The following is a 26,906-nucleotide window of genomic DNA, read 5'->3' on the forward strand; positions in this document are numbered from 1 at the left end:
AAACTTACGTTTCTAGCATTTGTAGACTTAGAGAAAGCTTTTGACAATGTTGACTGGAATACTCTCTTTCAAATTCTAAAGGTGGCAGGGGTAAAATACAGGGAGCGAAAGACTATTAACAATTTGTACAGAAACCACATGGCAGTTATAAGAGTCGAGGGGCATGAAAGGGAAGCAGTGGTTGGGAAGGGAGTGAGACAGGGTTGTAGCCTGTCCCCGATGTTATTCAATCTGTATATTGAGCAAGCAGTAAAGGAAACAAAAGAAAAATTCAGAGTAGGTATTAAAATCCATGGAGAAGAAATAAAAACTTTGAGGTTCGGTGATTACATTGTAGCTCTATCAGAGACAGCAAAGGACTTGGAAGAGTAGTTGAACGGAATGGACAGTGTCTTGAAAGGAGGGTATAAGATGAACATTAACAAAAGCAAAATGAGGATTATGGAATGTAGTCGAATTAAGTTGGGTGATGCTGAGGAATTTAGATTAGGAAATGAGACACTTAGAGTAGTAAAGGAGTTTTGCTATTTGGGGAGCAAAGTAACTGATGATAGTCGAAGTAGAGAATATAAAATGTAGCCTGGCAATGGCAAGGAAAGCGTTTCTGAAGAAGAGTAATTTGTTAACATCGAGTATAGATTTAAGTGACAGGAAGTAGTTTCTGAAAGTATTTGTATGGAGTGTAGACATGTATGGAAGTGAAACATGGACGATTAATAGTTTGGACAAGAAGAGAATAGAAGCTTTCGAAATGTGGTGCCACAGAAGAATGCTGAAGATCAGATGGGTAGATCACATAACTGATGATGAACTATTGAATAGGATTGGGGAGAAGAGAAGTTTGTGGCACAACTTGACAAAAAGAAGGGACCGGTTGGTAGGACATGTTCTGAGGCGTCAACGGATCACAAATTGAGCATTGGAGGGCAGCGTGGAGGGTAAAAATCGTAGAGGGAGACCAAGAGATGAATACACTAAGCAGATTCAGAAGGATGTAGGTTGCAGTAAGTACTGGGAGGTGAAGAAGCTTGCACACGATAGGGTAGCATGGAGAGCTGCATCAAACCAGTCTCAGGACTGAAGACCACAACAACAACATAAAAACAGAATGTCTCCTGTTCTTTTTAATGACTCCAGTGTAGAAAAAATAATTTTATTGAAATATATTTTAATATGCTGTCCTCTGAAATTCTTAGGAAAGGAGCAATGTAAATTTTTTTAAATCTCTGTTCGAGCAATTTCCTTCCTCTCTGTGGAGGTGCGGACGTTATCAGAGATTAGTTTTGGTTACTCATTCGTAGTAGATTGACGCTTCGTATAATAAGCTCAGCTGCAGTTTTGCGGAAGCATAATATTATTTGTCATTACCGCGGTTTCTAACGCATTTAGCACATAAATGTAGCGTATATCAATGCATGTTGGCAATCGACAATCTACAGTGCTCCAAAGAAAAATTTAGCAAAGATATATAAAGATTTCTCTTTATCATTGATAGTATTTACTGACGCTTCAGATTTCAATGCTCGCAGAATAAGCTGCTGGACCGGGACAAGGTTGTGGAGAAAGCAAATTTCTCTCGTACATCGTAATTTCGACAGTCACAGCAATAATAATAAGGCCAAAGGAACTTTCATTTGAACATAATATTTATTATTAAATTTGAAATGTTATATTTAAGGACGGTAGAGAAACGATCTGGATACATCATCAACTGTAGCAACTGCAAAAAGAGTGAAATAAATGATTATGAACGATCGCTGTGCCACAAACGGAGAAACTGGTGATAATATTGGCATATAGACCGACTCAAGACATATTCTCTCGGATGATTTTGGATTGAAACATGTGGTAGCAAGGCTAGTGCCAAAACTGTAGAATTTCCAATAAAAAAGCGGCAAGAGCACGTTGCGTAGAAGTCATCAGCGATGCAGAACTACTGGAACACATCACAAGTGATGAAGTGATGACAGGTGATGAAAGCACAGTGGTTCCACTGGAAGCATTATGGGTCGTCAGGACCGGAAAACGTTCGCCAAGTACAGTCAAATGAAAAGGTTATGCCCCCCTCTGTTCTTTGATTTCAACGAGATAGTGCACCGTAAGTTCTCGCCGCAACGTCAAGCCATCAGTAAAGCATACTTTAAAGCTAAAGTTTTGATATAAATTGAGGAGTAGAAGTTAAAGTAGCACTCGTCAATCTCATACATTGAACCTACAATTTCAGCACCATTTGAGTGAAGCAACTGAAACAAACCGATAGGTTTGTGGCGAAAAAATTCAAGACTTTGTCTCACGATAATGCAGTTACTTAGACATTGTTATATATTAGTCAAGTTTCGGCCAAAAAGAATACTGTAATTGTGCTCCAGCCTCCAAATACACCAGACATGTCTCCATGTAAGTTTCTGTTCCCAACAACAATGAAAACAATAGAATGTCGTCATTTTACTAAGGCAGACGAGGTTAAGTTCGTATCAGTGTGAGATCTAAAAGCCAACTCAAAGATGAAGTTCGAGAAGTGTTTCGGATGTTGAAAAAAAGCTGGGATACGGAATGGAGACTTATTTTTTTGTAATTTTTGCTACTACTCACTTTTTTAATTTTTTGTTTTATGTTTAATCTAACAAAATACAATGCGTTTCGAACATGTTCTGTTCATCGTCAGGTCTTTAGACATACATACATACAGAGAAATTTTACTTGAAAATAAACTGTCTTAAACTAGATTTACCTAGATCTTTTTGTCCATTGAGTGGAGACAATTTGAAGGGAATAACATTGATGTAGATGAACAAATAAAATCTTTTAAAAAGCAATAGATGCCTATACTTTTGAATACTCATCATACGGTGCTCATCAGCTGTCAGTGGAGGAGCAACTTCTGCATGTGTTTTGACTGCTGACCCTGCTGATGTCAAGAGTGTGTGCTGATGGCTGCAGGAATGGAGACCGTCTGGTGTCGGAGCAGCTGCTGGTCGGGGTGCGACTCCTGCACATGTTTTGATTGCCTACCCTGCTGACTGCTGCACAGACAGAGCGCACATGGTGCTGACATGGCTGCTGGTGGGGGTACAACTTCTGCACATGTTTTGATTGCTGACTCTGCTGACTGCTGCAGAGACGGAGCCCGTATGGTGCCGACATGGCCGCTGGTGGGGTGGCGACCCCTGCACATGTTTTGATTGCTGACCCTGCTGACTGCTGCACAGACGGAGCCCGCATGGTGCTGACACGGCTGCTGGTGGGGGTGCGACTTCTGCACGTGTTTTGACTGCTGAACCTGCTGACTGCTGCACAGACAGAGCCCGCATGGTGCCGACACGGCTGCTGGTGGGGGTGCGCCTGCTGCTGGTGGTGTGCTCCGTCTGCCTGCTGACGCTGCTGCTGCTGCTGGGCCGCTGCAGCGTGGAGTCGCAGTCCGAGGCTGCGCTCACAGATGTCTCCACAGGTGAGCTGCCAGTCTGTCTGAGATTGTTGCCATGCTCAGCACCTGCCTAAATCTTTGTGTACGGGGAGGACAACTACTGGCTTAGCCTATACTGCACAAGGTGTCCGAAATATTTAGCTTTAAAACTGCACACATGTCAGAGGACTGGGAATTAATTTCATGTGGACATATCTGCTTTTTCCAGAATCCCCTTTTCTCAATATATTTGTATGTACAAGGGCATGATGAAAAGTAATGCCTCCAAATTTTGTATGTGAAACCCCTTAAAAGTTTCAAATAAGAAAAATGTTATTGACGTTGTACATATTTGCTCTTCATTTTTACGTATTTGTTTCTCAAGGTTGTTGAACTGCCCATACCGTCTCTCCTCACTGAATAATTTTAAGACTTTCTTGAGACAAAGATCAGTATCTCTATCAATGCAGCATTAAACTTCAACCAACTAAAACACTGCATAAGAGCACTCATACAGATGACAATTATTGAACTACATGAAATAAAATCGTCATAAATTCTTCGTTAGGGCATTCAAACTGCACGATTGGATTAGAATCCGCTGTTGGTTTGGCTTAGGAATGATGCCAAGTATCATTTGGATGAGTTCATCAATGAGCAAAACTGGCGCATTTCGGGGACTGAAAATCCTCATTTTGCGATCGAGAAGTGTCTTCACCGTCAATGGGTGACTGTGTGGTGTGCTATGTCCAGTCACGGAATAATCGGTGCGATATTCCCTGATGGCGCAGTGACTACCGAACGGTACGTGAAGGTTTTGGAAGATGATTTCAATACCAATTTCGAAAGTGACCCTGATTTCGACAAGATACTGTTCACGCAAGGTGCAGCTCGACCTCATCGAAGCAGGAGGGTGTTTGATGTCCTGGAGGAGCCCTTTGGGGACCACATTCTGGCCCTGGGGTACCCAGAGGCCACTGGTATTGTCATCGATTGGTCGCCCTGTGTTCCGGATCTGAAAACATGTGACTCCTTTTTGTGGGGCTGTATTAGAGACAAGGTGTACAGAAATAAACCCAAAGCCATTGCTGAATGGAGAACAGCCATTCAGGAGATTATCGTCAGCATCGATGATCCGATACTTTAGCTGCCCATGCCGAATATCGCTATTTGTCTGCACCCCATCTTCGCCGTTGGTGGAAGGCATGTCGAACATGTCATAACCTAAATCTGAAAATCTGTAGTGACGTTTACATGTTGAGTAAAGTGTGTGCACGCCGTAGTTTGTTACTAATTTACATTTTTCATGTAGTTCAATAATAGACTCCCTGTAAGCACAAGAGAAAGGATAAACTATGTTCAATCTCGGAAGTACTAGGACAGTAACTTAAAGGCAACAAACTTTTAAATTCACAGCACTTCATTACAAAGTTTTTACATTAACAAAACAACTGTTGCTGAAAACATCATAAACTTCAACACAGTGCCAGGACAGTAACTTAAAGGCAACAAACGTTTAAATTCACAGCACTTCATTACAAAGTTTTTACATTAACCAAACAACTGTTGCTGAAAACATCATTAACTACAACAACTGTTACAAGAGACGGGCACAACACGCCAGCATGTCGCATATTATACCGACAGTGGCCACCTGCAGTAACATGAGGAGTTTGCTTACAGGCCGGTGCAGGTGGCTTCTAAAACAAGAGAAGAACACATCTACATTGATCAGCCAGAACATTATGACCACCTACCCAACAGCCGGCCGCGGTGGCCGCATGGCTGTGTTGGCAGCACTGCTACTGCTTACGCAAGGTGGGTGACCTTGAACGAGCTTCAGCGGCCGCCACCAGGGCAGCGCAGGATCGCGCTTAAGTTTTAACTAAGTGCGATCCGCTGGAAAAAGGCACTTCAGGCGCCGCCATTGCTCTGTAGGCGCTTGTTACTTCCTGCCGCGCCCTGTCTCTTATCTCTGTGACATCATACTAGCCTCCAGCAGGCGCCTGCTTCAGCGTGTTTCCATCTAATAGCATATTATTTATGAATTGGCAACTGCATCTGTTTGAAGTCGAAGCTACTGCATGTTTCACACAGCCATGCCGTTTTATGTGTACATGCAGAACGCTAATTTGAGATCTAATTTGATTTTGTTTAAGTTATATTTTAGGGTGCGGGAGTTCCGACTCCTGGGGAGGTGGGTGGGTTTTATTTTGTTGTTCATATTACACACTGATCTTGTCAAAAGGCGAGAAGCGATTCTTCTTGGTGTTGTAGCTCTCTGGGGTACTCTGGGATGGTCTCTCGATCGGTCTCATATGGTGTTCATTTTTCTTATTTATTCTTTGTTTTTATTTAATTGATTCACCTTTTCACTAATCATTCTTATCTATCTCTTGAGTTTTTTTTTAAATAAATGGAACCGCACGACCGCTACGGTCGCAGGTTCGAATCCTGCCTCGGGCATGGATGTGTGTGATGTCTTTACGTTAGTTAGGTTTAAGTAGTTCTAAATTCTAGGGGACTGATGACCTTAGAAGTTAAGTCCCATAGTGCACAGAGCCATTTTTGAACCTACCCAACAGCCAGTATGTCCACCTTTGGCACGAGTATCGGCGGCGACGGGTCATGGCACGGAAGCAACGAGGCCTTAGTAGGTTGCTGGAAGGAGTCAGCACTTCATCTGCACACAAAATCCCGCAAATTTCGTGGAAGGGGACAACGACCTCTGATGCCACGTCAATCACATCCCAGACGTGTTCGCTCGGATTGAGATCTGGCGAGTTGAGGGTCCAGCACATCAATTGGAACTCGCCACTGTGTTCCTCGAACCAGTCAATCACACTCATGGTCTCGTGACATGGCGCACTATCTTTTTCGAAAAATGCCACTGCTATCGTGAAATACAGGGTGATTCAAAAAGAATACCACAACTTTAGTAATTTAAAACTCTGCAACGACAAAAGGCAGAGCTAAGCACTATCTGTCGGCGAATTAAGGGAGCTATAAAGTTTCATTTAGTTGTACATTTGTTCGCTCGAGGCGCTGTTGACTAGGCGTCAGCGTCAGTTGATGCTAAGATGGCGACCGCTCAGCAGAAAGCTTTTTGTGTTATTGAGTACGGCAGAAGTGAATCGACGACAGTTGTTCAGCGTGCATTTCGAACGAAGTATGGTGTTAAACCTCCTGATAGGTGGTGTAGTAAACGTTGGTATAAACAGTTTACAGAGAATGGGTGTTTGTGCAAAGGGAAAAGTTCTGGACGGCCGAGAACGAGTGATGAAAATGTAGCACGCATCCAGCAAGCATTTGTTCGCAGCCCAGGAAAATCGACTCGCAGAGCTAGCAGAGAGCTGCAAATTCCACAATCAACTGTATGGAGAGTCCTACGAAAAAGGTTAGTTACGAAACCTGAACGTCAACTACCCGAAGCGACGGATCGGCCGCCAGGCAGCCCGTGACAGAGCACTTCATCACTGGCCTCCAAGAAGCCCTGATCTTGCCCCCTGCGATTTTTTCTTATGGGGGTATCTTAAGGATATGGTGTTTCGGCCACCTCTCCCAGCCACAATTGATGATTTGAAACGAGAAATAACAGCAGCTATCCAAACTGTTACGCCTGATATGCTACAGAGAGTGTGGAACGAGTTGGAGTATCGGGTTGATATTGCTCGAGTGTCTGGAGGGGGCCATATTGAACATCTCTGAACTTGTTTTTGAATGAAAAAAAAACCTTTTTAAATACTCTTTGTAATGATGTATAACAGAAGGTTATATTATGTTTCTTTCATTACATACACATTTTTAAAGTTGTGGTATTCTTTTTGAATCACCCTGTATGATCGTCATGAAGGGGCGTACGTGGTCTGCAAGCTGTGCACGAGACGCCTTGGCCGTCATGGTGCCTCGAACGAGCTCCCACGGACCCATGTTTGCCAGAGCATAATGAAGCCGCCGACAGCTTGCCTCCGTCCGCTGGAAGAAGACGGATTCGCTCCCCGCCATCGGCATGATGAAGAAGGTATCGGGATTCATCAGGCTATGCAACGCTCTGCCACTGCGCCAACGTCCAGTAACCATGGTAACGTGCCCATTTCAGTCGTAGTTGGCGATGTCGTGGTGCTAACATTGGAAAATGCACGTGTCGTCGACTGCACAGGCCCACCATTCGGTTCACTGTGTGTTCAGACACACGTGTACTCTGGCCAGCATTAAAGTCTGATGTTGGTTTCTAAACATTCTGCGTGGTGTCTGTTTGTTCTATATCGTGTCTCCCTACCACTTCCGCGCAACGACGCTCTGAGCGTGTTTTTTTTAGGGAATTGACTAGTTTGAACCTGGGACCTGTTGCTGGTAAGGAGACGTCAGACCACACATGACATGTAGAATTCAGAAGAGTTCAGTGATACTAGCGATGATATAACCAAATACTTAATGATTTCAGCGTCAGCTCCACTGCACTCCCTGTAAAGGAATCTTAATACTAACTAAATTTAGTGGAAGGGGTTCAAAGCTTTCCTATTTTTAGTTAGCTGGTAAAATAACGTCGAAAAAGCAGTTAAGTTTACCATTGGAAATTTTATTCCACTCACAAAACATCGTTTATAAATTGCACTATTGATAAAAGGAAATGTTTTAATACAGGATGGTAAAAACCAACTGCGTTCAACAAAAATGTGAACGAATATTCCCTGAATGGGTTTCCAAGTTCCGCAATGCCATATCACTTCTATAATCTAGGTTTAAATTAAGTTTCACAAGAGAGAAAACTATCAAAATAGTCTATAGTGACCCCCTATTATCTTTAATTACTTATCTAACTTGTCGTAAATTACAGTGGCTGATGTGGCTTCTCAATAACTATATAACAGAACAATCTTCATGTTTCAGATTTTTACTTCAAGTGGCAAATGTGAACACCATGAGCTTTAATTGACGATCGACACTAGAATTACGCAAAAAGGGGATGTAACATAAGAGACTTCTGCAGTTCTGAGTGAAGCCTTATGCGCTCAAAAATGCGGCATCGCGTGCATTCATTACCTTGTCGGTGTTCGTCAGGGGGCGGCGGCCGGCGCAGCTCCATACAGCTCGGCGTCTCGCAAGCAACTCTTTCCTAACTTCTCCTTACTACAATTTACCGAAGTTGGTTTAAAAAAAAACTACCTGGCTGTGTTTTCATCTGATCAATCAGGGTCTCAATGTTAACCTTAAGCTCCGCCTACAAAAATTCTGTCTATCCAATGAGAAACGTTATACTTTTCGTGATGGCGCAATGTTTTTAAAGTTTGCAACGTAACAGAGAAGCGAAAAAGTCTCACGCTAAAACTTGCAGCTGGGGTGGTCCTTTTAGCGTTATCGTAAGATCTATACTGTTCTTCTGGAGGGCTCTATCTTTTAACATGGGCTGGGGGGTGGTCCTAACGTAACAGAGACGCGAAAAAGTCTCACGCTAAAACTTTCAGCTGGTGTGGTCCTTTTAGCGTTATCGTAAGATCTATACTGTTCTTCTGGAGGGCTCTAGCTTTTAACATGGGCTGGCAGGTGGTCCTAACGTAATAGAGACGCGAAAAAGTCTCACGCTAAAAATTTGTGGTGGTGTGGTCGTAGCGGTTAGCTGGCGACGTGGGTGTCCGTCCCTTATCGTAGGGCCTTCTCGCTTAACACGGTTCTGCTCTCGGCTTCTGTTCTCGTTTCTCCCCTCGAACTGTGTCTGTGTCACGGTGGGATGGTATGACATGCATTTAGGCATTCTTGTGTTAGTCTGTGGTATTCCATTTGCTCAATCGTTACTCGTATTACTTTGGTTAATTTAATGTCACGATTTATTCGGAGCTATGTGACATACTACTCGATTTGCTTATCATGTCAGGGTTTTCATGGAAGGTGTTGGATTTGCCTGACACATTACAAGTTCCACCACGGTTTACCACTTGTTGTGTTTTGGCAGTCTGCCTACCCTGCGACGTCCGATGTTTGTAATGGAGGGTGGCCGCCCACGTTGAAGAGACTCACCACAGCACTCCTCGCACACCGTACAAGTCGTGGAGTTTCCGGATTGCTCGTGCCGAGCCTCCGCGCCATCACAGTCTGCCCTAGTTCAGAGTCAGATAAATCGTGCGCCTTACCCGTTCTACACGCGGACAGCACTCCCACTGATGCTACATGCACCGTGAGTGTGTCTGAGTAGCAGCCATTCCTCGCCAGGTGACGATGCTGTTGCCTGTACCGGTTTATATCGATAGCAGGTCGGTGGCCATAATGTTCTGTCTGGTCAGCGTATAGCGACTAAAACACAATTATTTTAAAGCTCACATTATCAAGGATTAAAAAGCATCCCGAGCTCGGGATTCAAAATGAACAAATACTGGACATAAATTCTTACTAAAACTGTGTTCTGCCTTTCGACAGGTCTTGTCACGGGGGAAGCCTCGTCAGAGAGCTCCAGCGCACGAGCGTCTAGGGAAGTGATTCCAGTGGTGGTGTCCCGTTGCCTTCCACTGATGGCGATGAAATGATAATGAGGACAACACAACACCCAGTCCCTGAGAGAGAGAAAATCTCCTACCCAGTCGGGAATCGAAACCGGGCCCCTTGGCTTGACAGACAGCCGCGCTGACCACTCAGCTATCGGGGCGGACTGACATAAATTCTAGCAGCTGTTAATTAAAGAATATCTTGTGCACAACAAGAATCTTTAGATTTCTTCAAAACAAGGCTTCAAATTAAAATATACGGAATCTACTAATGGTGTTGCAATAACGACTCAGTTGTCAATTTACGTTTACCGATAACCGTCCAGTAACGAAACAGTTTACAAACGACCACTGGCGTGAATTGAGAAGCTGATTATTCCAACTTCAATTAACCACGGTACCGCTTAAAACACTGTAAACCTAAACCAATAAAAGACAATTTAAAAACATTTTAAAAACAACACCCAACAGCAAAGCCCTGTTTTTAAATGCAGTCAGAACATCGGCTAATAAACAGAACATACGAGAAAAGATAATAACGTAAACCTAATGAATTTCCGGGCGGGAAGGAGCGCCTGGTCCCCAGCACGAATCCGCCCGGCGGACTTGTGTCGAGGTCCGGTGAGCCGGCCAGTCTGTGGATGGTTTTTAGGCGGTTTTCCATCTGCCTCGGCGAAAGCGGGCTGGTGCCCCTTAATCCGTCTCAGTCAATATGTCGGCGATTGCTGCGCAAACAAGCGAACCGCACAATAACCCTGAGTTAGGTGAGGGGCGGCGGAGGGGTGAAGTGGACTGCGGTAGTCGTCGTGGGGTTGTGGACCACTGCGGCTGCGGCGGGGACGGAGCCTCTCCGTCGTTTCTAGGTCCCCGGTTAAACCGGTTAACATACGATACAATAGAACACAGAACCTAATGAAGATCATTTCAATAGGGCACAGGACAAGAACTCGCTCAAACTCCTGGCAGGGAACACAGTTTATTTTTATGGGCTTGCAGATGCTCACCCTTGTAGTTACGTACTGAAGTTTGCCTTTATCTAACCTCATACAATAACTTTCCACCAGACAAAACACCTTTCATCGTGAAGCCAATTAAAAGCGTATAGCATCCACAGTACACCATATTTTGCGACTCGCACAATGACACCACCCAGTGCGGTTACAACGGCCAACTGAAATCGATGCAGCGCCGAGCTTACTTCCACACGGGACGGCGTATCACAGAATAAGCCCTTACTAGACGGGTAAGTAATACTTCACATTGAAAAAAGTACCCTTCCGCTGATACACGTTCCGGACATCACACGGCCAACACAGCCATCGCTGCATATGCATCCGTGCACACTGTTCTACCTCGACTGCTGTCTGCCACGATCATGGCTGTCTGCCATGCCATCAATTCCGCGCCACGTCATCTAGTGCTGCCCGCCCTTAACCCATAACCGAGCCGAGCACAGCAAGCCGCTCGGTCTCCTAACCGGGATATTCGCTTGCCCTTCCAGAACTGCACTCTCCCCGGACGGTCTGTGTTTTCTGCATTCTTGTTTGCGGCCCTCAACGCCCAGCAGCCAATGGCGAGCAGTACATCGCGCGAGGGAAGCAAGACAGTCTGTGGAATCGATTGCAGACCGTCTCACCCCTCCATGCTACAATCCCTCACAGGGAGCTTAATCTGATTGACATGGATCTGCGTTCGCTTTCTTGGTTAGGTGTGCTATATCCACAAACTGAGAGAAGAAATCTTTTGCACTATTTTGCGTGGGGCTGCTTCTGGACAATACCCTTGAAACCTTCCCGTCTCCTCTATACCTCTTTTGTTGTTACGCAACCTTCCCTTCTACAATAACCTATGACACCTTCCCTTAGGATTTCTATCTCTTGCTTAATAATAACAAATGAAATCTTCCCTTTGAAATTAATTCTCTTTCTCAATCTTCGCATACAAATTTAAATGCTGCTTATTAAAAGAGATTTTCTGATTATTTCGACGAAACATAGAATGTGTCGTCGTCGTGGCCCTCAGTCGTTACCTGCAGTAACCCAAAACTGTTCCTTACCTTTTTTGCTGTTACTGGATCGCCATCTGACTGCTACATCGAACTGCCACATGAATATACTTACTCTGTTTTACTATACTCTATTAGCTGCTGGTGGGCTGTCATAATAAGTGGCTGTATTTATTATCAAAGCTGACGTTATTCTTTAATAGCAAAGCTGACGTTATTCTTTAATTAATTTGACTGAAGTTACGTAATTCATAGTTAAGCTTTTTCTTGACAAAAATAAAATTTTGCGAAATTTTACGTCGATGGTTTTTGAGATGGATTATAATCAGTAATGCAATATTGCTGGCAAAAATTAATTATATTCTCAATGAAATGATTTTACAAACGTTCAAATGAGACTTACTTTTTACAATAATCTTACAACTAGCAATGCGCAAACATACCTTCAGTAGTCTTGAGTTTCTCAAAAAAATTAATTCAGTAATATTACTTCCTCTTATGATAATAGTTAACTGATGTCTCTGTACATACGTTTGCAATATCTTGTAAATCACAGCTAGTCGCTGGCAGGCACACCGCTCCTCTCAACCTCTCGCTTCAGACCTGCTACCAACTCGCTTCACATCTCTCTTACTACTGACTTCCTACGAACGCTAAAGTGCCGTTTCTCCTGCCAACAATGCTTTCTGGTGCAGACAATCCCTGCTACCATTACAAAATGTATCAATGCGCAGTCTTTCCCGCTCTTTTCTTAAAATGTATCCATACGCTGTCTCTCACAGCCTTTTTAAAATTATATCAATGTGCGGTTTGTATTGCCAACAATACTTTGGTGCAGACATTCCCTGCTGCCACAATTATTTCCAACTTGACAAATATTAATTATTCCTACTTAATCCTATCAATAAAATATAAACATCTTTCATAAATTGTGGTTTGACAACAGACAATAGAAATAGACACGTCTTACACCCCGACCGGCTTCATTTTGAGCCCAGAAACTACGGACATAAACCAAATTCCCAATACAGATATTACACTCCTGATTATACCGCCTGGCCTGCTTCTGATGCAGGCAAGCAATATTTCGATTGCCTTGTCGCACTTGGCCTTAATATCCGAAGAATCAACTGTCTCCGGAAGCAGGTCCACAAGTTTGAATGGGGTGAGTTCATCGAATGGTCCAGCATCAACCGGGAAGGTGTAGTTCTATGTACTTGATGAAGTGCAGTGTTAGAGTCTAACCCCAAAAACCTTACCCAGCGGTCCCATTACGAATGACACTCAGCGAGATATACTGTATAATCAACGCTATCTGTAAATTATTGTTAATCTGCTCGGCGAAGGATGGCTGCAGATAGTAGGAATGGTCATCACGTGCTTGATCGCATAGTCGAAGCGTAACGTCCTAAATGGTGCTGCAGTAAAAGCGGCCGTATTATCTGAGACAATGATTTTAGGAGGGACAAAACTGGAAACGGTATTAGCGAGATGGTGAATCATGGCCACAATCATAACCGAGCTGCTCGAAATAAGCCACAGAAACCAGCTGAACCCGTCAACGGCCGCTAAAATGTAACGATAACCCTCCTTGGTGCATCGGAACCGCCCGACATAGCACATCAAACTTTTTTCAATTCATAGCGAGGGCGGTACAGCAACTAGTTACAAACGTTCTTGGTTGCAGGGTTATAATTATTATTTATTTACCAGTGGCTCACTTCGCCTGATTCACGCATCTTCAGATTAGCTGATTACTTTTAGCGTAGCTCGAATATGAGCAACTACATATCCAACATATTGACATGCTGACAGATCTACCTAGGTCTGATCCTCTTTTGTATTCATTGGACAACGTTACATGGCACAACAAAGACACCACGCAGTGTTTCCGAAAATTTCACGAGAACAGTTATTCGCTGGGATATATGCTCTATATCCCATGTGCCTAACACGATCTAATATCTGCCTACCTGGAGATGCCCGAATGGGGCGGAACTCGTCATTAAATAAATAATAATCACAGCCCTGCAACCAAGAATGTTTTTTCATAGTCGATAAAGATTTTATCCACTGGGTTGTCCTCATGGAAGGAACAAAACAGATCCTGCGAGTATTCAAGTAACGTTTCGCCGTCTTGCACAACTCACATTGTGCCACTGTAATGTTGCAACTTTAATTTTGTATGCTGATGTGTAAAGTTGTAACTCTAATTTTGGTATGCTGAGATCGGTGCTAATTGACAATGAAAGTGGGTTAAAAGCCGTGATCTGTCTGGGGACGTTAACCGTGGATTACTGGGCAACTGTTTCATCAGATATTTAGTCTTGGTTTACCAAGCAGACTAACATTAATGATAATCTTTTAATAGTCATACAAAACCGGTAATATATATATATAAAGGATAATTTAAATAAAAAGAAAGAAATCAGTTTATATTTGGAAATTTATTTTAAGATTGTTCATTGAAATTTCAGCGTATTATACGTGAGTTATAACTGAGCTGGTGCCTTATTTACGATTAAAAAAAAAATGTGAGATTGTAATTTTACGGAACACATAAAATATGGAGCCAAGATTGGGAGACTGTATACAACACTGCATTCATAAAATCACACACGAAGAACATTGAAACATAAGCAAGAAGAAATTAACCACAACCAACAGATTCAGTTTTTACCCAAAGAAATTACGTTCATACCACAATCCTGTCCGTCATGTAATTACCACACACTGGTATACTAAATTCATATTAACTCTTTGTGAAGTCTTCGCAAAAAGAATAGCTGAGGGCTACTTTGATGATTACACCACATGCTTCACGTGGTCAACTTGGTTTACACAAAGCGTACAACTCCACAATAATTTTGATAATTAAAATACATTAGATCAAAAAGCAATTGACAAAAGAAAAACCTTGAACTGGTTACTAACGTCTTACTATTAACCTGATGGGTCAAACAGTTATATAAGCACGTGGTAGTGGTCTCGCAAAGTACACCCCACGTGGGTTGAACATAAAGAAAAGCATAAAGAAAAGTTGCTATATTAAAAAAAATATTCTCAAGACGAGTCGTTATAATCTCACAAGCATTTGCATTTAAGATTGATGAACTTAGTTAGAGTTACTGATCAACACGTGGTTCCACTTTACTCACAAAGTAGTAACAAAGCAACTACCGAAAAATAATCTGAACTTCACACGATAACTACACTGCGCTGCAATTTAGGATAACATCGGATATTTTAGACCTAAACCCGAAATAAAAGTGATTAAATTTTCAGTTAGGCTGAACTTAATAAATCCATTGTCCTACGGACTTAACAGACACGCGCTTAGCCGGAGATCTTACCACTTCAGACGCTCGCCACGGCCACACTGCAACTGCCCTACTGCCCAGCGTGCTTCCTGAGGGTGGCTCACAAAGACCAACGGAAGTGGCCAGAGGGGCAGCTTCCTATACCAACATGACAACGGACGGACAGGACCATACTAAGGATAAGAAACCTCTTTGCTTTTAGGAAGCGTAGCTACCTGTTCCGACGTTGGTCCTACTGTTCTCTAGCAGACAGCCTTGTCTGCCAGCCTCAAGCATGCAACTAGAAATACATATGCTCATTCATCCTCTCACACAAAAGGGAAGGGGGATGACAGTATCTTATCATATACAGTATATAAAAGAAAGCGGATGTAGGTTCCGTATGAGACTGTGTGACATGAATTACATATAAGAATTACATATAAACTGTGCTTTAAAGTGTAGTAGTGTGACAGATCGTTCTTGTTTATGTGTAAAAGTAACACGTTCCACTGCTCAGTCTCCTCCCAGATAGTCAGAAACGCCACAGTACATTTAGAAGAGGAATTTATTCCATAAATGGCAACAGATTTAAGAAATTAAACATGAAAGGAATCCAACAGAGACCTTTCATAACCCCAACGCTCCGGGGAAAGACTGTGCAGGGAATTTTCTGGCCATGCTAGGACATTCCCAAGCAGGCTTCTCACACCCTACTTAAACCAAAAGTGTAAAAGAAAAGGCAAAAGGACACCAGCTACTTGCTAAACCACAATAATTTCAACACATCTTTAGAATCTACCAATTTCAAACAGAAAAAAAAGAACACAATCTGTGACACCTATTTAAAAGGTAGTGTAGACCTAATTTGGTCAGCAAGTAAAAACAATGGTTCCTGTGTCATTAATATGAAAACAATTTCTGGTTGTTACCCTTATGGAGTTCACCAGTATTTGCTCATTGCAAGAGCCAACTGATCACAGGAAAATTTATGACTGTTTATTAACAAGCAAAATTTATGAAAATAGCAAAGGTGCCACAGCAATTAAAAAAAGAACATCAAATAACATCGGTATTAAAAAGCAGAACATAACAATGCACAATCTGCAAAAGCAACAAAATGATAAGAGAAATACATGTTTTACAAAGTGGTTATCGCAAAAAAATTCTATATCGTATAAAACTAATAATTTGTAGAATTAAAATAACTATGTGGCACTCATTTAATCACTCTACTATATTTCAATTAGCTAGCAAACAATGAGCACTGTGTCATTATACTGAAACTACAATAATTATGTGATTGTTACCCTTAAGGGGTTCCTCACAATAAATATGCCCCATGCAAAGGCTAATCGATCACAGTTCAATGAGAATAAAAAGCTATCTGACTGATAAACGAAGCAATGCCACAGCAATGAATTTACGAAACAAAATATCACAAATCTAATACATCACACAAAAACAAACATTGATAAATAAAAGAGTACAATAGTCAACATCTAAAACGAAAAAAACACCTATAAATAAAACACCTGCAAAATACAAGAGTCAAAGTCTAAAAAAGATAAATAGAACACCTGCAAAATACAAGAGTCAGTCTAATAAACACCAATAAATCGAACTCCTGCAAAACACACGAGTCAGAGTTTCTCTGACAGAAACACACGTATATGCACTGGACTAAGAACCGTATAATCACTGTTCACTGACACACTCAGTACACCCACTGTTCTGAGGCACAATATAAGGGAAAGGGGGGGGGGGGGTTCGTCGCCGCAGCTATCAGTAGGGATTTTTGTCCATCTGTTGCGTGCGATCCCGCCGTCTCTGCCCTCTCATGAAGTTTCTCTCGTGTCACGTACATCTCGATTTGGTTCCATGTTTGTATTGTCAAATTCGTGCGGTATCCTCGTTTGACACGCCAGGTTGATATTCTCGGGCAAGGATGACACTTAATGGCTCTTCTTTTGTGCCACCCTTAGCGACCAGAGAACATCGAACCAAGATTTACTGTCGCTTGACATAGGCATCCATCAGGAAATGTCGATAGGCGTCGTTGACGTCTGCAAGTTTCTCTGGGCAGTACCTGTCAAAAGGCTCCACGCCCCTTGTGTTGTTTCACCGCGGCCGTCTCGTCACGGTCGCGTGCGTGTGGTGCGTTGCCAGCAGATGGATTTCCGCGCGGTGGACCGCTCGCCCATCTCAGGTCATCGCCTCGAGGAAAGGTCGCCCGGGGCAGCCGCCCATTAGCTCCAGGTACAAGGGAAAGTGTTTGCCGCTTACTCTCCTTTTGTTGTCGGCCGCGCTCCCAAAGTGGCCCGGATGACAGCGTGTCCCGCTGGGAAACCCGCCAGTTTACAACTAGTCCGGCTGCTCCCGCTGTCTCTTAAGAGTTTTGCCGGTTCGCTTTCACGTTCTCAACTGCATTCACAGAAATTTTTCATCATCCTTATGTGATTACACAATGTCATACATAATACCACTTAGTATTGTCTTTCACAATTTTTAAGAACAAAGTGAGACTTAATTTTTTTTTAAATAAAAAATTAGATGAATCGACAATATAAAATAAAGTTTAAATGACTTGACAATGTAAAAAAAAATAAAAGTGAAATGACTTTACAATGTAAAAAAAAATAAAAGTTAAATAAACTGACAATATAATATTTAAATCCACATCACTAATGTGGTTCACTTACGTTTTAATAAATCAAATGCTATTTATTAATTCACTAAAATGAATAGGATTATGCCTTGTGCAAGTATAGGTCAGGACAGCATAGGGTTCACATGTTATTTACACACACATACATGCACACCTGTTGTCTATTCTACAAACTAACTACCCATAAACATGCATTACTCAATATTCTACTTCTATCCACTACTAGTTAACCCAATAAGCTACTTCAGTGCTATTTCAACACCGTGTATATACCACTACAACATTGTTCTAATTCGTCCTCTTCTTGACGCTCGCGGCATACGTCTTGTCACATGATAAATATGGAGAACTTTCCTTAAACATACACATTAAAAAGAACAATGGTTATTTACACGCCAAAACATTTATACCAGTTCGCACACCTGAAAAGAGACTCGCTATTATACATTTATCATACTCATATATTCACACATAAAACAGTAAGAAAATTTCACCTAAAATTACGTTATCACAACAATTAATCACGCAGATGACTCTGAGAAGGTTAAAAATATTTGCATTATACAGGTTATATTACATTTTCTTACCCATTTTGCTGCGATTTCGTCCCTTCTTTACGTTACCTTTCGCTTCCAAATCAGTTATTTCGCCTGTGGTGGTTATTCTGGATTCATTTCTCATGAATGGCAAAATTGTGGTCACCTCTATTCTGTAAAACAGTATCATCTTAACATATTGAACTTACAACAGACACAAAAGATCCGAATCCTCCTGTAGTTTAAATGACAAATGTTTTGCTTTATCCTTATTACCTTAAACCAAGCTTTCCTTCGTTCCCATAATCAAAATTAATTAATCATCCTCTACCTTCAAGAGGGAAATTTCCTCAGTACAAATCATATAGGCTGCAGTGCATCCCGCACCAGCGAAAACAGTAAGCTGTAATGCTCACAGCATCAGCAAAACACATAAACGTCGCTTTTCTAGGACAAGTATTAACGCAAAATAATTTTTTTTTTTAGGCTTTGGCTCAACATCAATCGAGACTACAAAAAGGATCCATATTTCCGTTCCATTCTCCATTTGCTGAAAAGCTGCTCGTATTTGACTACCACAATAATATTTCAGAGCCACGTAAATTACACAAACCACAATTCTTCTTTCACCTTGAAGGGAATCAATATACTTACGAAATCCACAGACAGCACTTTACGTACTCAGCTATAAAGAACAAAAAAGACATATATCATCAATATTAACATATCATCGCATATTGGAAGCCAGTGGTTCAACAATCGTATTATCGCATCCTGTTTTCAAGATTCCAAACTTACTCATTCCTTTCTCAGAGGTCTCCTATCTTAAAATATTCATACAGTACGCATACTATAGTAAGAGATCCTCATTTATACTGACAGATATAGAATAGTAATAGATAGATAGTAGCACTGAAAGCAGAAAATCGGAAACAAGGCTACTAACAGCTGGGGACCTGGGTTTGCCAGACCCATAATACCCACAGATCGGATATTCCCCTGAGTTTTCCTATCTTAAAATATTCATACAGCACGCATACTATAGTAAGAGATCCTCATTTACACTGACAGATATAGAATAGTAATAGATAGATAGTAGCACTGAAAACAGAAAATCGGAAACACTGCTACTAACAGCTGGGGACCTGGGTTTGCCAGACCCATAATACCCACAGATCGGATATTCCCCTGAGTTTATGCACTAATTCAGCAACGATCTTGCTTTCCTCAGGAGCGACTCTTTTCAATTTACACACAAAAAAAACATAAACAGCATTTTACTCGTTCACAAAGAAACCTTTTATCTTCACGTTTGAATCAAACTAAATCCTAATTGCACAAGGAGAGAAAAAAATTAAAACATCACTTCAATCCATCACATAGAAACATCTTTATCATTAATTTTTACCAACATATTATTCAAAATGCATACGTCACAAATTTAAACTAATCAATTCTTTCTCCTCACCGTCCTCTCTAGTCCTCACTGCCCTTTCTACTCATTTGCCATGTCGCTCATTTGTTCCGATTGGGCGCCTTCTGCGCTGATCGTTTGTCATTGCCGGTTTCGTTCATTTCCATTTGCTGGATTATGTCTAGGGTTAGCCGGCCGAATTTCACCATCATGAGGTGCTCCGCCTACAGTCCTATTCCCACTGTATTCATCATAGTGTCGATTCTGGTTGCCGTACCTGTAGCGTTCACGATCTTGTCCACGTCCTCGATCATTTCTGTTGTTCCACCTGTGTTCGCGACTGTTACCCCAGTTTCTGTACGGCCGGTCCCGATTATTGTTCCGTTCGCGTCGCGACGACCAGTCACGCCGGCCACGACTGCGGTCGCGCTGCTGTGCCCCGTAATAACTTTGTGCCTGATTAGGCGGGCATTCTCCTGTATTGTATTCCAACTCTTGGAGAAGCGTCTTAAACGTTTCCACGTCCTCTTTGCATCGTCCCGCAAGAATGACGTGCCGCAAGTGCATCGGCAATTTGGTGATGCATATCCTAATTAGTTCCGCAGGCCCATATGGGTCGTATAGGAATTGATTTGCCTGCAGCATGTGGTCGAATAGACGTGCAGGGCTGCCGAAACCAGACTGGTTCAAATTTGGCAGCATAATTATGCCATGCTTTACCCTATCTTGTGCCGCTTCCGACCAATAGGCGGACAGAAAGGCTTGTCGAAACTCCCGAGTGGAGTTGCAGTGACGCGCTGCCGACCTCATGCGAATCGCCGGTTCGCCTTCCAAATAGCCACACATATATTCTATCTTATGTGAACTTGCCCAGTCGGGGGGAAGACAAAACTCAAATTGCTCGAGCCATGCACGTGGATGTATTCCTTTTTGCGAATTTCGGAATATCTCAAACTTTCTCACTGTAAGGAAATGTTTGAAATCAAATCCCCGCATTTCCTCCTGGCGAGGCCCTTGAATGTTTCTGTTTCTCTCATGTCTGCCCCTTAAATTACATTCTTCCCTGTCGTCAAAATCTCCCTCGTGGCCGGAGTGCCTCTCTGCACTGTTCGTACGGCTATTTTTAGTGCTATTGGCAAGTTCGGAATCACACGCCATGCGGTTTTCCAGATGCGCCACGCGTTCTTGTAATTCGCCTGTTACAGCTTTGTGTTGTCTGTTCACTTCAAACTGTCCCTTCTGAAATCTAAGAAGCGAACGCACTTCTTCGGTCTCTGCGGCCGCTACCGGTGTACTATTGTTCTCGCTTTCCGTCAGCTTCATCGTGCCTACAGTGTCCGCTAATGCCGCAATCTTATCATCAATTTGTCTCTTGTCCTCCGCCCCAGTCTGCTTCAATTGTTCTATTTGCTGTTCCAACGCGTGGATCGCTAAACTGTTGTCCGCTATTGTGTTGCTAACGGACGTGGGACAATGCGTTTCCGCCTCTTGGACCCTCGAGATTACCTGCTGGTGTTCCCTTTGGCATTCTTCCCTCAGCTCTTGGAAATTCCTAAGTAGCCGTTCTTCGCTTTCTTTAGATTCGGTATCACCCCTCCGCTTGCTCTGTTCTAAAGCTTGCAGACGATCATCGATTTGTTCAAATGTACGGCCTAATTCTTTCATAATATCACTTTTTATCTCACTTGCCAGATTGTTTATTCTTTGTGAGATATCATCGGACACTCTCTGCATCGACTTGTCGACTTTATTTGTCTGCTGGATTAGTTTTTTGTCTATTTGTTCGCCTAGCTCGCGGATCGATTTTTCGGATTTCTCTGCGTTTTCTTTATTTTGTTGCAATAAGGCTTTCATGAGTTCTGCTACATCAATTTGGTTAGTTAGAGGCAAATTAATTTGTGGCTCTGATGTGAGCCCGTTCGTCCTGTCTTGCATTTCGTCTGAAGTATTCCTCATTGCATTTTCGGAACCGCCCGACGCGTTAACATTCGAAATTAAATTATCCCCTTGGTCCATGTTGGTTAGGTTGTCGGACCGCTTACTTTTAGTTTGGTTACGTGTCTGCATTAGTGCAATTTATAACCGGTATGCGACACACTAATCAAAATAAATGTGTCCCAAAAAAATTACGACAGTCACACGAAAGATACCCAACCTAGTACGCACTTTTTCACACGCAAAACAAATTTTTATCTTAGATCGAAACAGTGGAATTTACAAGCGAGAATAAAAAAACACACAGACATATAAAACACACAAATATAAAAAAACACAACAAGACAAACAACGCAACGCCGATCAACAACGCCGTGAATCTTTTGAAAGTCTGCTCGGAAACAACACAGAAGTTGAGCGCTGTAGGGAAAAAAAATTAAGATTATAACACGCTCGCAATCTAACATTTCAGAGATTCCAGAGTCTAGCGGAATCACAGAACAGGGTCGCCATGTGTAATGTTGCAGCTTTAATTTGGTATGCTGAAATCGGTGTTAATTGACAATGAAAGTGGGTTAAAAGCCGTGATCTGTCTGGGGACGTTAACCGTGGATTACTGGGCAACTGTTTCATCAGATATTTAGTCTTGGTTTACCAAGCAGACTAACATTAATGATAATCTTTTAATAGTCATACAAAACCGGTAATATATATATATAAAGGATAATTTAAATAAAAAGAAAGAAATCAGTTTATATTTGGAAATTTATTTTAAGATTGTTCATTGAAATTTCAGCGTATTATACGTGAGTTATAACTGAGCTGGTGCCTTATTTACGATTAAAAAAAAAATGTGAGATTGTAATTTTACGGAACACATAAAATATGGAGCCAAGATTGGGAGACTGTATACAACACTGCATTCATAAAATCACACACGAAGAACATTGAAACATAAGCAAGAAGAAATTAACCACAACCAACAGATTCAGTTTTTACCCAAAGAAATTACGTTCATACCACAATCCTGTCCGTCATGTAATTACCACACACTGGTATACTAAATTCATATTAACTCTTTGTGAAGTCTTCGCAAAAAGAATAGCTGAGGGCTACTTTGATGATTACACCACATGCTTCACGTGGTCAACTTGGTTTACACAAAGCGTACAACTCCACAATAATTTTGATAATTAAAATACATTAGATCGAAAAGCAATTGACAAAAGAAAAACCTTGAACTGGTTACTAACGTCTTACTATTAACCTGATGGGTCAAACAGTTATATAAGCACGTGGTAGTGGTCTCGCAAAGTACACCCCACGTGGGTTGAACATAAAGAAAAGCATAAAGAAAAGTTGCTATATTAAAAAAAATATTCTCAAGACGAGTCGTTATAATCTCACAAGCATTTGCATTTAAGATTGATGAACTTAGTTAGAGTTACTGATCAACACATGGTTCCACTTTACTCACAAAGTAGTAACAAAGCAACTACCGAAAAATAATCTGAACTTCACACGATAACTACACTGCGCTGCAATTTAAGATAACATCGGATATTTTAGACCTAAACCCGAAATAAAAGTGATTAAATTATCAGTTAGGCTGAACTTAATAAATCCATTGTCCTACGGACTTAACAGACACGCGCTTAGCCGGAGATCTTACCACTTCAGACGCTCGCCACGGCCACACTGCAACTGCCCTACTGCCCAGCGTGCTTCCTGAGGGTGGCTCACAAAGACCAACGGAAGTGGCCAGAGGGGCAGCTTCCTATACCAACATGACAACGGACGGACAGGACCATACTAAGGATAAGAAACCTCTTTGCTTTTAGGAAGCATAGCTACCTGTTCCGACGTTGGTCCTACTGTTCTCTAGCAGACAGCCTTGTCTGCCAGCCTCAAGCATGCAACTAGAAATACATATGCTCATTCATCCTCTCACACAAAAGGGAAGGGGGATGACAGTATCTTATCATATACAGTATATAAAAGAAAGCGGATGTAGGTTCCGTATGAGACTGTGTGACATGAATTACATATAAGAATTACATATAAACTGTGCTTTAAAGTGTAGTAGTGTGACAGATCGTTCTTGTTTATGTGTAAAAGTAACACGTTCCACTGCTCAGTCTCCTCCCAGATAGTCAGAAACGCCACAGTACATTTAGAAGAGGAATTTATTCCATAAATGGCAACAGATTTAAGAAATTAAACATGAAAGGAATCCAACAGAGACCTTTCACCACTAACCATTTAATACCTCTCACTGTAAATTAAAAGCAGAAATTCGCACCGTCCACGGCGCAATACATGCAGTACGCCTGGTTTTGCATAATCTACAAAGCACGCAACTGAGCGCTTCGTTGTCCGTCCCTAGACAGAATGGCTTGTGTTGCAGTTCGAAGTGGAACTTTTCTAGCGCTTTCAAGTCATAAGCTGAGGAGCAATTTTTAGCCTCGGACAAACACCTTCCTTGCTCTGAAGAAGGACCGCAGCTACATCCAAATAGGAGGCAACGGCTTGGATATAAAGTTCTGATGAAAATCACGGATTACCAGAACCAGCAAGCTAGCGAGAATCTTCTTCAACGTATCGAAGGCCGCCTGTTTGGTCAGTGTCCAACAAAACAACTTGTTCTTTTCACGGGGCCAATTACGAGTAGTTAGACAGAAATGGGAATAGTTTCGAAAAAATTGACCATCCCTATAAAACGCCCCCTTGTCTCTTGGGGGCTAGAAAACATAAATGGACTGAGTCCAAGACCGGTCACTGGCCACGTCAGCACTAGACGCAACGGGAATCTGGCTGTGAACAAGATTCCCTTTAGATGACTTGACAGTAAGTCCTGCCTCCTTAAGCCTATCAAAACCTAGCACAAAACGTCCAGCTGTTCCTCAAAGGTTTGACTATGTATCACTGTGTCATCTAAGTAATTGTACACGCAGCTCTACTTGAGTTCCCCCAGCACCAAATATAGCAACTTTTATAACACTGCCGCTCCTGCAGTCAGATCAAAGGGCATTTGACTGAACTCTACAACTTATAACTGGTGCAAAAGGTGTTAACACTTGGATTCCCCGTCCAACGGGATGTCGTAGTATGCCTGGTCTAAGTCAATGATGCTAAAGAACTCGGCGGCAGAGAAACAACAAAAGCAATGATATAAATTGGGCATGGGGACCGAATCAGCTACAAGTTTCTAATTTTGAGCCCCGTAATCAACAACCGGTCGATTTTCTGTTCCATTCGACTTAGGTTCCAAAAAAATAGGCGACGCGTAAGTCGACACCGTGGGTCTAATAAACTCATGCTGCAACAAATGAATTACAATAGACCGTGGCTCCCTTATTTTCCTTCATCTTAGGAAGTGACAAACTATAGGGAGTCTGCCTCACAGGCACCAAATTAGTCAACTGCATGTGATACTGAATAAGATCAGTAACCCCCAATCTGTCTGTGAGCACTTCAGGGAACCGCTGCAAAACTTTAAGCACATGTCCCTTCTCAGAACGTTTTAAATGTCTCGGATCGAAGGGACCATCCCACTACTAACTGCATAAGCTCCTCGATGAGATCCCTGAAGACAGAATGGGAATTTAATACACTCTTTGAAATTAAAGAAACTTTGTCTATCCACGTAATTAATACTACAGGGGATCTTAACCAAAAAAATCACATCCCAAAATCACAAGGGTAGTAGGCCCCTTAAAAATCAGAAAACGAAATGGGCAAGAGAAACTGCCTATTTTAAGTATGAAGTGACATGGACCAAGTATAGAAAAAAAAAAGTTTGTTATTGGCATGTGTCATCATGCTAAACCCTCCAATGCCCTGCTAGCGATGATAGTATTTGCTATATAGCAAGGACGCCTAGTACCTTGAATGAAGTAGAGCAATCAAAGGTTCAGTACTTGAACTAACAAAAATAAAAGGCAATGAATTAGGCTTCATATTTTGTTTGTTATGAATACGATGTGTTGGTCCACGGTTAGGTCTGTTACACGCCACTGCACTTTTGCATAACTGTTTTCCTCCCGTCTGTCCACATTTTCTGACCAGATGACCTAGCTGATGACAGCTGAAACACATTATCTCCTGCCGGTTTCTCCGACCTTCACTCGAGGCCAATTCCCTAGGTGCCATAGAAACTTTACGTTCACTATTCACACAAACTTAATACTTTTTACTGTGGAAATAACAGCAAACAACTCTGCAATGGAATTCAGCCTATCGCAAAGCACTAAACAACTACGATTTGTGGCAGCATCTCTCCTAAATGGCACATACCACATCGACCTCCAGCAAATTCAGAGAAATACAGGAAATGTGAATGTGTAAGGTAGAATTTACCAGTGTACGTAGTTCATGAGTGGTGCCAAAGATGCAGCATTACTGGATCTATGGAGAAGTGTCTAGTGCGTAATGCTGCAAGATGTAGGTGCAGAAAAAAATAACTTTTTTTGGTTTGACACGTTTCATGCTGTTCGACTCAAATTCCTCTCCTGGCCAACCTCTTCGTCCCAGTGCAACACTTGCCCACCATGTCCTCAACTACTTGTTTGGTGTATTCCAGTCTCTGTCTTCCCCTACAGTTTTTACCGTCTATAGCTCCCTCTAGTACTACAGAAGTTTCCACAGATGTAATATATGTCCTATCATCCTGTCCCTTCTCCTCGTCAGTGTTTTCGATACATTACTTGCTTGGCAGATATTGCGGAGAACCTCCTCATTGATTATGGAAGGGGCGTTCAAATAGTTTCCGTTTGAGGAAGATGCTGCAGCGTGTATGGATCCCAGTACGACTCCTATGCCTGTATATAAGCACCGGCATGTAGGCAAGATGTGAGTCTGGCCTTCGGACAGTCCATCTAATTTACAATGTCCTTCTGCAGCACCACATCCCAAACTCTTCGGTTTTCTACTACATATGCGGAACTACTCTGCAGTTCACACACGGACAATGTAACATTTGTTGCAATGAATGCATGCCACTTTATTATTTCCTCCATTGCTCAGTTTATCCGCTGACTGAAATTTCATACAACAATATCTTTCTTAAGTTGTCTGTGATGGGTATAGTGATTCTGACATATATGTTATTAAACAGGTTGGCTGTTCTATACGAAATGAGCTCTTGTTGTTGTGGGCGGTGGCCCTGTCT

The 26,906-nt window shown here is 42.1% G+C and overlaps 1 protein-coding gene across 1 annotated transcript in view; it reads left to right on the plus strand.

The window, feature by feature from the left end:
- The first annotated feature begins 3,142 nt into the window (after positions 1 to 3,142).
- The window catches only part of LOC126146948 (chondroitin sulfate N-acetylgalactosaminyltransferase 2-like), a 116,637-nt gene continuing 92,873 nt past the window's right edge, over positions 3,143 to 26,906 (plus strand). The window contains exon 1 of the mRNA XM_049915658.1: positions 3,143 to 3,247. Coding sequence (XP_049771615.1) covers positions 3,143 to 3,247 — 105 coding nt within the window. The remainder of the gene's footprint in view (positions 3,248 to 26,906) is intronic.

This window comes from Schistocerca cancellata, chromosome 1, assembly GCF_023864275.1.
Source record: "Schistocerca cancellata isolate TAMUIC-IGC-003103 chromosome 1, iqSchCanc2.1, whole genome shotgun sequence".
In the NCBI taxonomy this organism is placed as follows: domain Eukaryota; kingdom Metazoa; phylum Arthropoda; class Insecta; order Orthoptera; family Acrididae; genus Schistocerca; species Schistocerca cancellata.